This window comes from Acartia tonsa, chromosome 5 (assembly GCF_053477335.1).
Source record: "Acartia tonsa isolate MP-2025a chromosome 5, ASM5347733v1, whole genome shotgun sequence".
Taxonomy (NCBI): Eukaryota; Metazoa; Arthropoda; class Copepoda; order Calanoida; family Acartiidae; genus Acartia; species Acartia tonsa.
This window is the reverse complement of record NC_137264.1, coordinates 4,827,335-4,841,241: the sequence shown is the minus strand read 5'-3', so window position 1 is coordinate 4,841,241 and position 13,907 is coordinate 4,827,335. Positions and strand designations below refer to the sequence as shown.

The window sequence follows — 13,907 nt, the reverse complement described above, 5'->3', positions numbered from 1 at the left end:
AATTTTGAAATAATTTATGTGTATATACTAGCGACTCCACCCCCCCCCCCCCCCTCGATATCTATAGGGGCATTTGAGGGAAGGAGAGAGGTGAAAATCTCCTTTACATTTAAGTTTTAAAAAGAAAAACTATTGTAACAAAATCATGGTATTTTAAAGGACCAATAAGAAGCTTCATTGAAACAAGAACCATAACAGTCCAGTGAGATCTTTTATTTTGAAATTTTAATGAATTTAGGCTAATTTTCGTAACTTTTCTACTACTTGGAATAGAGAGCTCCTAGATGCTAGGGACGCAACTGCTAGTTTATATATTTTACGTACATAAAGAGTAAAGAAAAAAAACCAGGTTAAAAGGTTCTAACCACTACAAAAAGAAATATTAGAACAAAGACAGAATAGTTATTTCTCGCAGCTTTCAGTGGATATAAAATGTACAGTGATTTAAAACCAACTTTTTGAGCCCTGAGATTCCGATGGCACGGGCTAAAAATTGGTTTTATTCTTATGACTGTACATTTTTATGTTCGTAGAAAACTGGAAATAATACGATGCTAGATATAATTTTTTCATATGGATAAGAACCGGTTCTTATCCACCGGATATTAATCGATTTCGAATGAATGCGAGAAATTAATTAAAGAATATTAACCTGGAAAAAGAAGGTTGATACAGGTTATTTTCATATCCATCCGCCCCACTCAGAGATATTCTAAGTAATATTTTAAAAACTATTAAAGATATGTGTTTTAAATATAAGATCGGCATTGATTACATAATATTTATCCTATTATATAAAGTAGTAAGTGTTTTTTGTCTGTCCCGAAGGATCTCGCTAACCGCTGAACCTATATTGTTCTTCTTTACAGTGAAGCTTCTTAAAGGTTCTAGAAAGGTTTTAAACTATTTGAGGAGGGTATCTTCACTCGCCTCCCCCCCAAAAATATTTTTTACTCTTTTGAAACTCAAATTTAAAATGGGATGAGGTCGAATTTTCCGACTCCTACTAAAAGTGCCCCTAGATGCTTCTAGGGGCGAAGCCGCTAGTAATCAATAAAATATTTATTAGAGAAAAACACACATCCTACTTCTTTGACAATTAGACATCAAATTACTGAATAGAACGACAGGAAATAATTTATTTTGCTTTTATTCATATCAATTGAAATCCGATAAAAATGATATGGGGTAAGGAAGAGCGAAATAAAATGACAATTAAGAATTGAAAAAAATGTAAAGTATGAAAAAAAATGTAATGGTAAAAATTATGTTGTTAATTCATCCATTTTATGTCAGGACGTGGAACTCATAACACAAAATAATTCTTTACAACGTATTATTGTATAACCACATATGATAACACCCGTAGGGAACACAAGAACTCAGGAACAAGGTAAAGCCAACAAGCTAAATAAATCTAAAATGACATTTGCGGGTTAGATAAAAATGTAATTACTAAGTGTTGCCCCCCAACGAAAGCTGAAATTCACGTATAGATTTCGTGATTTTTTTATCAAATTAATTTCGTTGTTGGTATAAGCTAACAAGAATTAGCTACCTGGAAACAGATCTATAGATATCTGCAGATGGAGCATTCAACACAAGTGACTCCAGGCTGGAACTTAGATTCTGAAAGACTTTGCAATTATTATATTTTTACAGGTTTAATAAGGGCATGGTACATGCAATCCCGTTTGTTGCCAGTTTTATCGTGGCCTGATAAAGTTTGCATCCCCTAGCTGCAGGTTTTTGGGGAAATTTTAGCCGCAGCCCAACAGCCAACTAATTTTTTCAGTAAAAACATAGCCGCATAAACACTTAAAATCTGCAGCCTGAACCTCCTAATTATAGTTGGCTTTTTTATGGTTGACTTCTTTATTAATATTTTCTTTCAATAAAAAGGTGATTAAAACTAAAAAATAGAAGAAAAAATGTGGATGTTTATAGACACACAGACGTTTACTACGTTAGTATTCAAAATTAAAATCTTAAAAATTTAAAAATACCTTTTGAAATGATGAGACCTCTTTGCGTGGAAATATTTTTGATTTTATTTTAGAAAGACTACCAAGCTTCTTCTCTAAACGCTTCTCTGAAAATGAAAATGCGCAAATGTAATTAATCAGCATACCTATTTAAGATCAATTAAAAGTATGTCTAAGGTGCACAAACTATTTTCAAAAGATTTACATTGAAAATGGAATATAACAAGGATGACAACATCCATAAGTAGCGAAGCTCAAAATTTATTGATAGACATCAGGAAAAAATAATCTTTTGAGTATGTTAAAATCACATAAGTGAAATAAATCACGAAACCTTTTAAAAATGTATAATATGTTTTGAAGCATTAAGCTAAGAAAAAAAACGTAAAATATAGGTATCGATCTAGCACCCCAACCAATAGCAAGTCTTTAATAAACTTGGTAAAAATATGTATAATGTTGACCTAATTAATCCCTAAAAATTCCAGCTGCTTATCTTGAACAGGAGTCGAAAAAATCATGAAAACTTGAAAAACTAGGAATCGATTTAGCACCTCAACCAAATATAATATATTAATAAAGCTTTATAAAAATGTGTAGAATGTTGACTTAACCAATCCCTAAAAATTCCAGCCGTTTATCTTGAACAGGAGTTGAGATAATCATGAAAACTTGAAAAACTAGGAATCGATCTAGCACCCCAATTAATATACAAATCCTAATGAAACTTAGTAAAAATATGTAGGATGTAAATTTACTTAATCCCTAAAAATTTCAGTTTTCTGTCTTGAAAAGGAGTCGAGAAAATTATAAAAACAAAAAAATCTAGGAATCGATCTAGCACCCCAATTAAGAAACAGATGAACAAAACAATGTATAGATTAGATGCGCATATATCATGGGAATCATTACTAAAAATTTCAGCTGTCTATCTTTAATAGGAGCCGAGAAAATCACGTTTGCACCACTTTGTCTCAGACAGACGGACGGACGGACGGACGGACAGACAGACGGACGGACGGACATTTCGAATTATAGAGTAGCTTCGCTACTAAAAATCAGGTATCTTAAGGGATAGATAAGACAATGGACTATAAATCTAGGTACATCCCCAATGATGTTAAATAATATTTTCCCACCTGTATATTTAATTTATTACTTGCAATTACTAGATTGGAACCAGTCAATAAATAGTACCCAAAGTTTTAAAGCCAACGAATAAAATATTGTTGTAATAATACTATGGGTATAAAGCAGTGTAATTTAGAGCCCGATGTCTCCTCCCTTCCTGATAAAAGTATATTTACTCATATTTTTTTTCAAAAACACTCAGAAATTGTAAAGAATAAAGTGAAGCTAGAAATTAATAAATGTTAAATAACGTTCTTTCTCTCAAATCTTCATACCCCCCCCCCCCCCTCACACACACCCTCCTTAAAAATTAAAAGTCACCAATGCTAGATTTCCACATCCTATCCCTGTAAATGATACAAAAGAAACTATCAACCCTACCTTTGTTGATGTCGGAAATAACCTGGACAACCTGGATCTTGTCCAGATCATCCTGGTTATTATCTCCATCTCTGGTCATGACATCAGTTATTCCCTCGTCAACTGCAGCTGTCGCGATAGTATCTTACATTTGGAATTTCATACAATAATCATTTTTTTAAAGCGAAGCTTTTCTATAATTAGGGTCGGTCCGTCTGTCCGTCCATCCGTCGGGAACGGATAGCTTTTTTCGATAATTTAGGCATGTTACAATTATCCTATCGATTTCAAACTTTGCATGATGATTCCTGAAGTAGTTAGGTACGATTTAGAAAGCGTAACAACTCTATAATCGTTACCAGAATGTCCGTACGTCCTTTTAATAATGTTAAGTTTTAACTTTTTTTAACAACAAATTCTTATGTGATAAATTTATCCGATTAATCTTTTTTTAGAAATGCTCTCTTTTTTCTTATTTGGTTCTTATCAAGGCTAAGCAACTGGAAGATGAAAACCCATTTAAATCACTAAACTATAGGGGAAAAAACAATAGGCTATTCTTACCCAAAAAGCATCGGTCAGGGAGTAAAAAATGATTGACTAGTCGTTAAAAGTATTTTGACATTAAAATGCATATTGTTAAATTTTATAATTGGGAGATTCTTTCAATTGCATATTGTAGGACAAACTTGAAATTCTTTGATAATGAAAATTAATTTACCCTTCTACATTTCCATTCTATCAAATAGCTAAAAGAAAGATGATTGATTTTCTTTGAATTGGATATATTTGTATGAAAACCTGTGGTTATTTCAACATCATTATCGATTGTTTGGATAGGTTCTAGTTTAAGTCCCGACTCCACAGTGTGGTCAAGTTCAATATTCTCATTCAGAATTTTCTCTTGTGCCTCGTAGTCAGTCTGAAATATTTATATAATTTAGTACAAACCAGGGAGGGAGGGGATATTGGACTGTATATTACACTGATACCCAAAGTTTTATACTCATGCTCTCCCCCTTCGATGACATAAACTTTAAATAATAGACGAAGCCCAATCTGTCCCACTTTTGAGCAAGACGATTCCCTTTTCTCCCATATCTTTTGAAGAGATTTTCTTCCCCCCCTTCCCTTTTTCTTTTCCCTTTATATGTCGTCATATAGGAATCGTCTTGCTCAAAAGTGGGACAGATTGGGCTTCGTCCTTTAAATACTTTAGTTGGTTTAATTTTGAAACCTAAAAACAAATACATGAATTATTTACAGATTTGTGCATCATAATTGGGGTTTTATAACAATTTATTGTCAATTGTCTTGTCCCTCAAGATCCCTGTTGATACAAATAAAACAGAATAAGAATTTTATAAATTTTAAAAAAGATTTTAAAAAAAACTGCATTTAATACATTCATGTAAAATATATTAGTTATTTCTCGCATCGTATTATAAACGGCTTTCCGCGGATATAAAATGTACAATTAAATGATTAAAACTAGTTTTTTAGCCCAGAGGTGCCGAAGGCACCGGCTAAAACAACTGGTTTTAATCTTATGATTGTACATTTTTTTATTCGTAGAAAGCTGGATATAATACGATGCTAGACATAGTTTTTTCGTATGGATAAGAACCGGGTTCCTTTCCCCCGGATTCGAAAGTATACGGGAAATTTATTTCTCATACGTTCTGTACAACGTGTTTTTTGTAGCGACGCTACTCTTTAACCAGAGTATGTTAATACGTTTGTCCGTACATGTTCGTAAGACATGATAATACAAGCATTTTGATTTACTCATAGTAAATTTTTTTTTAAATTTATCTTTAAATATATTTGTAGTTGCTAACTTACAACTTATGGACATAATTGTTATTATTGCATATTTTCTTATAGCTAGGTATAATATATTGCCATAAACATAAAAAAATGATAATTTAAATTTGTATCATTCATTTTTAAAAGCAACACTTTTAAAATCATCCTATTGATCTGAATTTTTGAATACTGATTCCTATTACAACAAGATACATATTATATACGAAGCATCTCTATAATCAAGTCCTTAAAAAAGTATGAACTTAATTAAACATTATCCTTTTTTAGCAGTTTTTCAACAAATTTTTTACAATTTTCTTTAGACTTATGCTTTAATATTCTGCTTAACCAGTTCTGACACTCGCGTAGAAGAACTGCTGATAAAAAAAATATACAATGAAGGTTGATGGTTAAGCATCTTTGCTACAACTTACTTCAGTATGATGTAGTTGAACAGTAGCTGTGGTCAGAATCTTATCTGTTTCCTCAATAGTATCATTCTCTGTCCTAGGTTCATCTATCTCGTCAGCAGAGTTCATTATCTGACTTTCATCCGCTGAATTCAATAGCTGACTATCATCAGAATCAAGACACGTGGTTACATCTAGGTTTCCTGAATGTTAAATTATCATATTATTTTCGGTATGGCAACTTCTTTACTAGTACCATATATTAGGGTTGGGCCGGATATCCGGTCATTTTCAATATCCGGCCGGATACCGGATATTAAAACTATCCGGTTACATGATATCCGGCTGATTTTTGACGCCGGATATCCGGTTATCCGGCCGGATATCCGTTAAATTGCCGGATATCGAACGTTGGCCAGATATCCGGCATTATAAATCAGCCAGATATCCATTATCCGGCCAAAAAAGTTTCCGGCCCAACCCTACCATATATCCATAGTAACTGTTCTTTTTGACTCATTTCTGGAGACTCCTTAATCTCCTAGCCTTTATAAAATTTCTTATGGTGTATATTGAGTCATACATTGATTTGGCGTTGCTGTCAATTATTTACATACAGAAATGGGTTCTGAAAACTAATGTTACCTTCATCAGTTTCAGCGCCACTAGTATTCTCTTCAGTAATGAGATGAAGTGCAGTTTCAGTATCACTTTCCTCTGCTTCTATTCCCTCCTCAACACTACTACCTAGATAAATAGGTAACTGTGTAATTAAATTAGTTTTGTTCAGTGACTTAAGAAGGACGACGATATTGTATAGCTTTAAAATGCCGCGCACTTCATGACTCTTTTTGCTTATCAATATTGTTCTAGAGCTCCACATGGGAGAGTAGTAGGTATTACGTTTTTATGGTAAATTAAAAGGTTTGTCTTTTTCTATGCTTGTTTCTACTTTTTAAAGATAGATAGATACAAAGTACACATACAGACTCTTAGATAGATAGATTATTCTTTGTATTTATATAAGTGTATTATAAATTAATTCTAATTACCGGAATTATTGGCCTGATTTTCATTGTCTCTCTCAATATTATCCAGCATTTGATCTGATTAACAAAAGTTAATTTTAAAAAAAATTTAGTGGAGTTTTATTTAAAGAGACTGTAATTTTCTGTAATGAGTTAACACCTTATTTAAAGTAGCTGAGCTACAAAAAATGGATGTCTTTCATATTACTTTAGTGGTAAAAGATTTTGTGACACATTTCTGATCAGTTTGATTTAAACAAAGCGTTTGATGGATTCACCCTGTATGGCACTGATCTTTCTCCATCACCTCTTAACACCAAACAGACTACTATCTCTTTAATTGCATGACCTTTGATGAAAGTCCTAAATTTGCGTTGTATTGAGTTGCGCATAGATATTCTACATACTTAAATAAGGTGTTATCTCTTCTAGAATGATTTTATGCAGTCAAACTATATGATAGCATTAGGCATGTAAATGTATTACCTATTATGATGAGTGCATCATCTGTGTCTCTTCTCTCCACAACTTTGAACTGTTCTTGTTCTTGTGAAGGTTCTCTGGATGATTGACTGTTCATCACCAGGCATGTCAACTATACAAAAATGACAAGGATAATAACATTTATAGAAGTAAAAGTGAGGAAAAACAAACCAGGTAATAAAAAAAGTGTTTGAAATTTAAAGTAAGAAATCATTTAAATTGACGAAAAAAATTAAAGACACAAAACATTCAACCTTTTGTAGATTAAGATTATTGGTTGACAAGGTTTTAAGTTATGACAATAGAAGTTTGGAACAATTCAATAAAAAGTCCTCAATGTTTTTCAGCCAACAAATAGGATAAAATGGTTATACAAATTTGGGTACTAAAAGGATTTCCCCTCCCTCTCTTCCTTGAGTTGACTATAGTAGAAGTAAAAGAATTACCTTATCAACTGTTTGTTCAATTTTCTCTAGCTTCTGGGATGAATCCTAATAAAAAAAAACAAGGATGACAACATCCATAAAAGCGAAGCACTGAAACGGTAGGACAAACGGACATTAACACTTATATAGTATCAGAACTGAATAATCAGAATATAAATGTATAAGAATCGAAGCAAAATTGTAAGTATATTTGTTTAAAAACTGCTTGATACAGGATAATGTTTATGGACATGCTTATATTTTTAGGACTTGATTATATAGTTGCTTCGCTTACAACATTATACTTTGTTGTCCCAGGAATCAGCATATCAAAAATCAGATCAATCGGATGATTAGATCACATAAAAATTTGTTAGTAAAAAAGTAAAAAATTAACATGTTTAAAATGGACGTACGGACATTCTTGTAATGATTATAGAGTTGCTACGCTTTCTAAATTGTACTTAACTACAAAAATTCATCATGCAAAGTTTGGAATCGATAGGACAATACTAACCTGTTTAAATTAACGAAAAAAGCTATCCGTTTGTGACGGACGTAGGGACGGACGGACCGACCCTAATTATATATATATTATTATAAGATTTTAAAAGTTAGGTTGAAGATTAAAGACAGGAAATAACAAAAATGCATTTTAAATGTTGATAATTTTCTTATTTGTTAGACTTTACGTATTTTAGGCTGCAAAGAAGACAAAATTTAAATTTAACAATGGCAATATTGTCTGATCTCCTAAATTAAATAAATAAGTCTGTTATACAGCGAAGAGAAAATATTATGATTATCTAATGTTTCCTGGATGCATGCTGCGTAGAGACTTTTTTTTATTTGGTGCACCCTAAATCTCTCTGTATATATGGTCTAGAATGAGAGATTTATTTTAAAAACATTATGATAGAGTAGCTGCGCAACTATTGATAAAACATATGAACCTGTATCCAATTTTTCTGAGACTGGACAATATTTTCAAAGGTACCAATGGAAAGTTTTCTTTTAACTTCACTTGGGGGAGATGGTTCCCTCCTCTCAGAAGGAGTTTCCTCAACCTGTAAAAAAGTCTTATTCAGGAATCTTTAGGGATAAGATTAATATCTATATCCAATAATGGTTAACAAAATTACCCTATCAGTAAAATCATTGGACACTTCAAGTTTAAAACTAACCTATAAAAATGTAATATAAGTACTCCAAAGGTTATATTGAAAATTAGAAATTAAGTAATTGATTGGTTTTGGAGCCCGCTTAAAATTAAGTAAGATTTTTATATCTTTATAAAATATCTTTACACAGACGAAAGATTTCCATACTAATATGATATAAGCAAAGTATAATCACATAAAAAAATTGACCTTTGGTTGTTCAAACTTCTCCTTGAGTTTTGAAACACTGATACTCTCTCTTCTGTTGGTAAAATCCAGCCTTTGGGACACTAAACAAAAAAATAATGTAGTTATATATATATATATATATTTAGCTGGTCCTGCAAATGCAATGAAGACATTTTTTTATATCTTGTAAATGGGGTATTCCTATCCAGTTTTTTGTTTAGGAATGAATAAATGATGGAGCGATAGCTCAATATTTATTCACGAGGGCAAAAAATATTTATTGCTAAACAAAAAACTGGATAGGAATATCATTCTCATTTAAACAAAAACTCATTTTTATGCTAAAATGTGGTTTAATTTTGGTTTTTAATTTTCATTTTTCCCTGGGGTAGTCATTTATTTTCCTGAGGCAATTATGCTTTCTTTTAGTAATTAATAAAAATTCTAAAATCTTCAAAAAAAAAATTGAAAATCTTCAAAAAAAAATTCAAAAATCTTCTAAAAATATTTTCATATAAATATGACTGTATAGACATGGGAACTTCAGTCATGCGAGGCTTGTGGTGCAGAACTGAGATTCTGTTCACCGGTTGCCATCGAGGCTCGTGGTGCAGAACTGAGATTCTGTTCACCGGTTGCCATCGAGGCTTGTGGTGCAGAACTGAGATTCTGTTCACCGGTTGCCATGCTCGGGGTAAAAAAATGACTACCTCAGGGATATAAATGATACCTCAGGGAAATAAATGATACCTCAGGGAAATAAATGACTACCTCAGGGAGAAAAAAAGAATATTTAGATCCACTATTTAAGGGATCGTTTATGTGAGAATGTAAATTTGTCCGAACTCTAAAATACAAAATACGAAAATCTAAACCCACCTTCTCCTTTTCTGGTAGTTTTTTTTATCTCGCATCGTATCATAAACAGCTTTCTGCGGATACAAAATATACAATTATAAAATTTAAACCATTTTTTTAGCCACGAGATGCTGAGGGCACGGGTTAAAAAAACTGGTTTTAATTTTATGATTGTACATTTTTATATTCGTAGAAAACTGGATATAATTTTTCGTATGGCTGAGAAATGGTTCTAATCCACCATATATTAATCGGTTTGGAATAAATACGAGGAAAGATATTAATGGTTACAAAAAGAAAATACGTGTATTTTGCAAATAAAATTATATTTTTACCTTTTTCCAACAACTCTTTATTCAATTTTTCAATAGGTCTTCTTTCGACTAAAGTAAAAACAATTCAAAATTTTGAAAATAAAAAAAATATTTAGTAAGAACAGTGAACACTTTTTCTTTAGTTTTTTTAAAGGAAAATAAAAAAAAACAGATTAAAAACTCAAGTGTACACTATGAAAATTAGTTTTTTTTTTTAAATGTGCTATCAAAAATTAGATTTGATATCAAACATGATCTTAACTTTTATTCCATCTGTACAACAAAAGAACTTATCTTATTATTAGGTTAAGTAAAGTTTAGAACAGCCCTGCAGGGTTAGAGTTCAACGCTTGGGTGGGTTTGAGAAGGTTACGTGGTCAGAAAATATGTTCAAGTGAAAGTACTAAATAAATTACTCAAGATTCCCTGAAGCCCTGTATCGTTACTAGACAAAATAAGAATAAGTGTGTAGGGGTATGCTCTACCAATCATACCTTTAGGTTCTATTTTGAATTTAGGTTGTTGAGGTGGGACAGGGACAGGTATCCTGGTGGGGCCAGGTGCCAGGGGCTTCAAGCTGCCAATGGCCGGAGGTACAGGTATACCAGAGCTGTCCAGCCGTGGTGCCGGGGGAGGTAGAGGAGAGTCATCTCTGGCGGTTGTGTCTGATGTCGTGGTCAGAGAATCTTTACCATACCTATAACATTAGAGTAAAACACTAGAGGGGGAAAGGTTGTTAAATAACTGTATATCCCTATCCCAAGGACCTTGTGCCGACTCTCAATTTGGCCTTTGAAAATCAACTAATAGTGTCGAGAATATTATCACAGCCAAGTAGCAGAAAACAATTTTCTAGTAGACGAAAAAGGTCCTTGGAAAAGGGAGGCAGGTACTTATCTGTTTATAAATCTTAGCTTAGTCGTCATTTTTTAACTAACAGCCTTATCTTTCAAATATTTTTCTTTCAGTCCTAGATTTTTCTTTTTAGTTGTAATATATAGGTAATTAAAATTTTGTTTAATTTCATGATACAATTTTTTAAAAAATCTTTTCTTTAAATTATTATGTATGTGTATAAGTGGGAGGGAAAGCAATTAGATAGAAACTTTTTTCAAAACAGTATTTTTTTATTTTCCTTTTTTAGAGAGAGTGTCTTACAGGTAGAAGCAAGTTATGAATTAGCTGCACTAAATCTTTATTTCTTACTTTTCCTCAAATCTGGCAGTGATTTCCGCAAGGCTTGTTCTCTTTCTGCTCTTAATTTTGTAGGAAGATCTGGGACTGTGTCGAACCGACGACCTAAAAAAATTGTATAATATGAAAGCTTTTTGAATAAATGATTTTTTTTGTTCTTTCCTAGACGAACACTTTTTTGCTGACATGGGTTGACCAAATTACCCTAGAGGAAGACTAAGATGATAGATTTTAAAACAACAACTGGATCATAGAAAGAAAACAAAGTAGCGGGTTTTGTCGTATTTTCACAGTAGATTTACTCCCATTTCTAGCTCCTGCGGTGGGTTCCTAAATAACCAAAAAATCAAAAGCTACTGTGAAAATACGACAAAACCTACTACTTCGTTTTACCTAACTACTAATTTTAAGTGTTAACTAATTACTTTGGATAATGTATGTTTAGTTGCCTCAAAAGAATATCTAGGGCAAAGTAGGGGAGGCCTAGTTGTAATCATCAAGGGATAAAAGTAAAAGCCTATTTAGGTCTGCCTGGGAAAACCTTGGAGCCAAATTTGGAGTGCAAATACACTTGCCCTAGAAAGTTAAATCAAGGTGACAGTTCTAATAAAAAACCAATTACCTAGGGCTACTGGAGAAAGACTGTCTAGGGCTGCCTAGGGATGACCTAGTTGCCCTGGAGAAGGAACCACGAGGACTAAAATTTGTGACACTGTAATTGATTATCTATGGCTCTTAAAGATACTCAAGAAATTGCTAGAGCAAATACACTGGCCCTAGAAATTGAAATCAAGGTGACAGTTCTAATAAAAAACCAATTACCTAGGGCTACTGGAGAAAGACTGTCTAGGGCTGCCTAGGGATGACCTAGTTGCCCTGGAGAAGGAACCACGAGGACTAATTTTTCTTGACATCTTTGGACTGTATCAACAAATATTATTTCATTCATTTTTAATCTCTAAATTTAGTTTAAATGCTAAAAGAATGTTCTAGTAGTTCAGCTTTTTAACTTTGTAGATGTCATTGATTATCTCTGATTTATTGGCGGATTATGATTAAAGTTTAAAATAACCAAAATACTTATTGAATTTTCCAGTAGGAATTCCTTAACTAGTTCATAATAATTCATTTTTAATAAGTGAGCTTTGCTATTTGTATTTTATTGCCCTTGTTTGATATACAGTCACTAAGCATAGCTTAACACATGGATTATATGTATATTTATAATTTGATTGGTAACAAGAAACTAACTAATTATTTGTCTTTTTCTCAACAAGCAAACACTTTTCTAAACAGCCTAACTTTTCTTACTCTGTAATTGTCTGTGTGTATTCAAGTATTAGGTGTGTAATACATGTTTTAAAGTTTAAATACTCCTAAGATGGGTTTTCAGAAGGAATAATGCTGCGTGTATTTTGACATTTTAAACTAATAATCATAATGAGTACAAGTGTAATAATAAAACACGCGGCATTATTTCTTTTGAAAACCCATTTCTGTTGTCTAAATAATGTTTTTTATTGCAGTTAAATCAGATATTTACGAAACACCCTTTTCTCCCTAACAAAGTTATTCTTATCACAATTCAGCAAAGAAAGTGTCCTAACTTTTGTGATTTTTGAAATTGCTAGTCTATGTTTTTATTAAGTAGTAGATGTAAAATGATCCATAGAATTTATTTTGTAGACCTATTATTTTGAAGTAATTTAAGTTTTTTTTAAAATTAATTTGGTTTTAAGGTACTAAAACGCAACAAAGAAAGAAGCCAATTGCCGTTATGTACAAAAATAGTAAGGTCTTTAATTTGGAACACAGTAATAGTGTCTGACTGATTATGACGTAACAAAAAAAAATAGCCAATGAGAGGCCGTTATTGACCAATGGTAAAATTTATATTGGCCTCTCATTGGCTAATTTTTTTTGTTACGTCATAATCAGTCAGACACTATTACTGTGTTCTTAATTTGACACCTTTCTTTTTGAATTCTGATGAGTAGTTATTGGAAAAAAATCTATTTTGTTGAACCCCGTTGAGTCAAAACTTTGAACTTTGGGAGCTCGTCACGAATGGGTTAAAAATCACAAAAGTTGGGACACGTTCTTTGAATGCATAACACTTTTCTGCTTTAATTAATTGATTCTTATTCTTGTTTACTTTTCATTTCAACTTTGCCTGTTAAGAACAAAAGTTGTCTTGTTTTAATTTTAATTTTTATGTCATTATAGGTTTATATAATAAATATTTTTTTCTAAACACGTGAATATATTTTAATTGCTGTAGATAATAATATTATGTAAAATACCTATTAAAATATAAAAGATTTTACATTATCAATTTAGTTTTCAATGTAAGTAGTATATAAATCCCTTTTAGCTTAATGAACTTTCAATTGTAAAGTGGGATAAAGGATGATAATTCTAGTTATTAGAATAATATTTTCAGGCCTAGAAACTGATTTATTTCCACTGGATTAGAACAGTTTTATAGCAATACTGAAAAATCATGGATAGCATCGACGTCCAAGGGGGGGAGGGATTTTCAATTTTTACCCCCCCCCCCC

At 32.1% G+C, this 13,907-nt stretch overlaps 1 protein-coding gene across 12 annotated transcripts in view; it reads right to left on the bottom strand.

Moving 5' to 3' along the window:
* Window positions 1-13,907, bottom strand: part of LOC145318584 (uncharacterized) — a 39,124-nt gene that overhangs the window by 3,489 nt on the left and 21,728 nt on the right. For 9 of the 12 annotated variants that reach the window (XR_013879382.1, XR_013879383.1, XM_080159960.1 and 6 more), the window contains 16 exons: window positions 12,169-12,270; window positions 11,359-11,451; window positions 10,647-10,849; window positions 10,174-10,221; window positions 9,002-9,081; window positions 8,585-8,698; window positions 7,653-7,697; window positions 7,210-7,318; window positions 6,748-6,801; window positions 6,341-6,442; window positions 5,720-5,898; window positions 4,278-4,398; window positions 3,498-3,620; window positions 2,007-2,092; window positions 1,559-1,629; window positions 653-712 (listed from right to left, as the gene is read on the bottom strand). Coding sequence is in view for 8 of the 12 variants with exons in the window: in XM_080159960.1 (XP_080016086.1) it covers window positions 653-712; window positions 1,559-1,629; window positions 2,007-2,092; window positions 3,498-3,620; window positions 4,278-4,398; window positions 5,720-5,898; window positions 6,341-6,442; window positions 6,748-6,801; window positions 7,210-7,318; window positions 7,653-7,697; window positions 8,585-8,698; window positions 9,002-9,081; window positions 10,174-10,221; window positions 10,647-10,849; window positions 11,359-11,451; window positions 12,169-12,270 (1,590 nt within the window). In the remaining 4 variants the exon portion in view is untranslated. Of the gene's footprint in view, window positions 1-652; window positions 713-1,558; window positions 1,638-2,006; window positions 2,093-3,497; window positions 3,621-4,277; window positions 4,399-5,719; window positions 5,899-6,340; window positions 6,443-6,747; window positions 6,802-7,209; window positions 7,319-7,652; window positions 7,698-8,584; window positions 8,699-9,001; window positions 9,082-10,173; window positions 10,222-10,646; window positions 10,850-11,358; window positions 11,452-12,168; window positions 12,271-13,907 lie in introns of all 12 variants that reach the window. The other 3 variants (XR_013879384.1, XR_013879385.1, XM_080159966.1) reach the window with 2 other exon arrangements.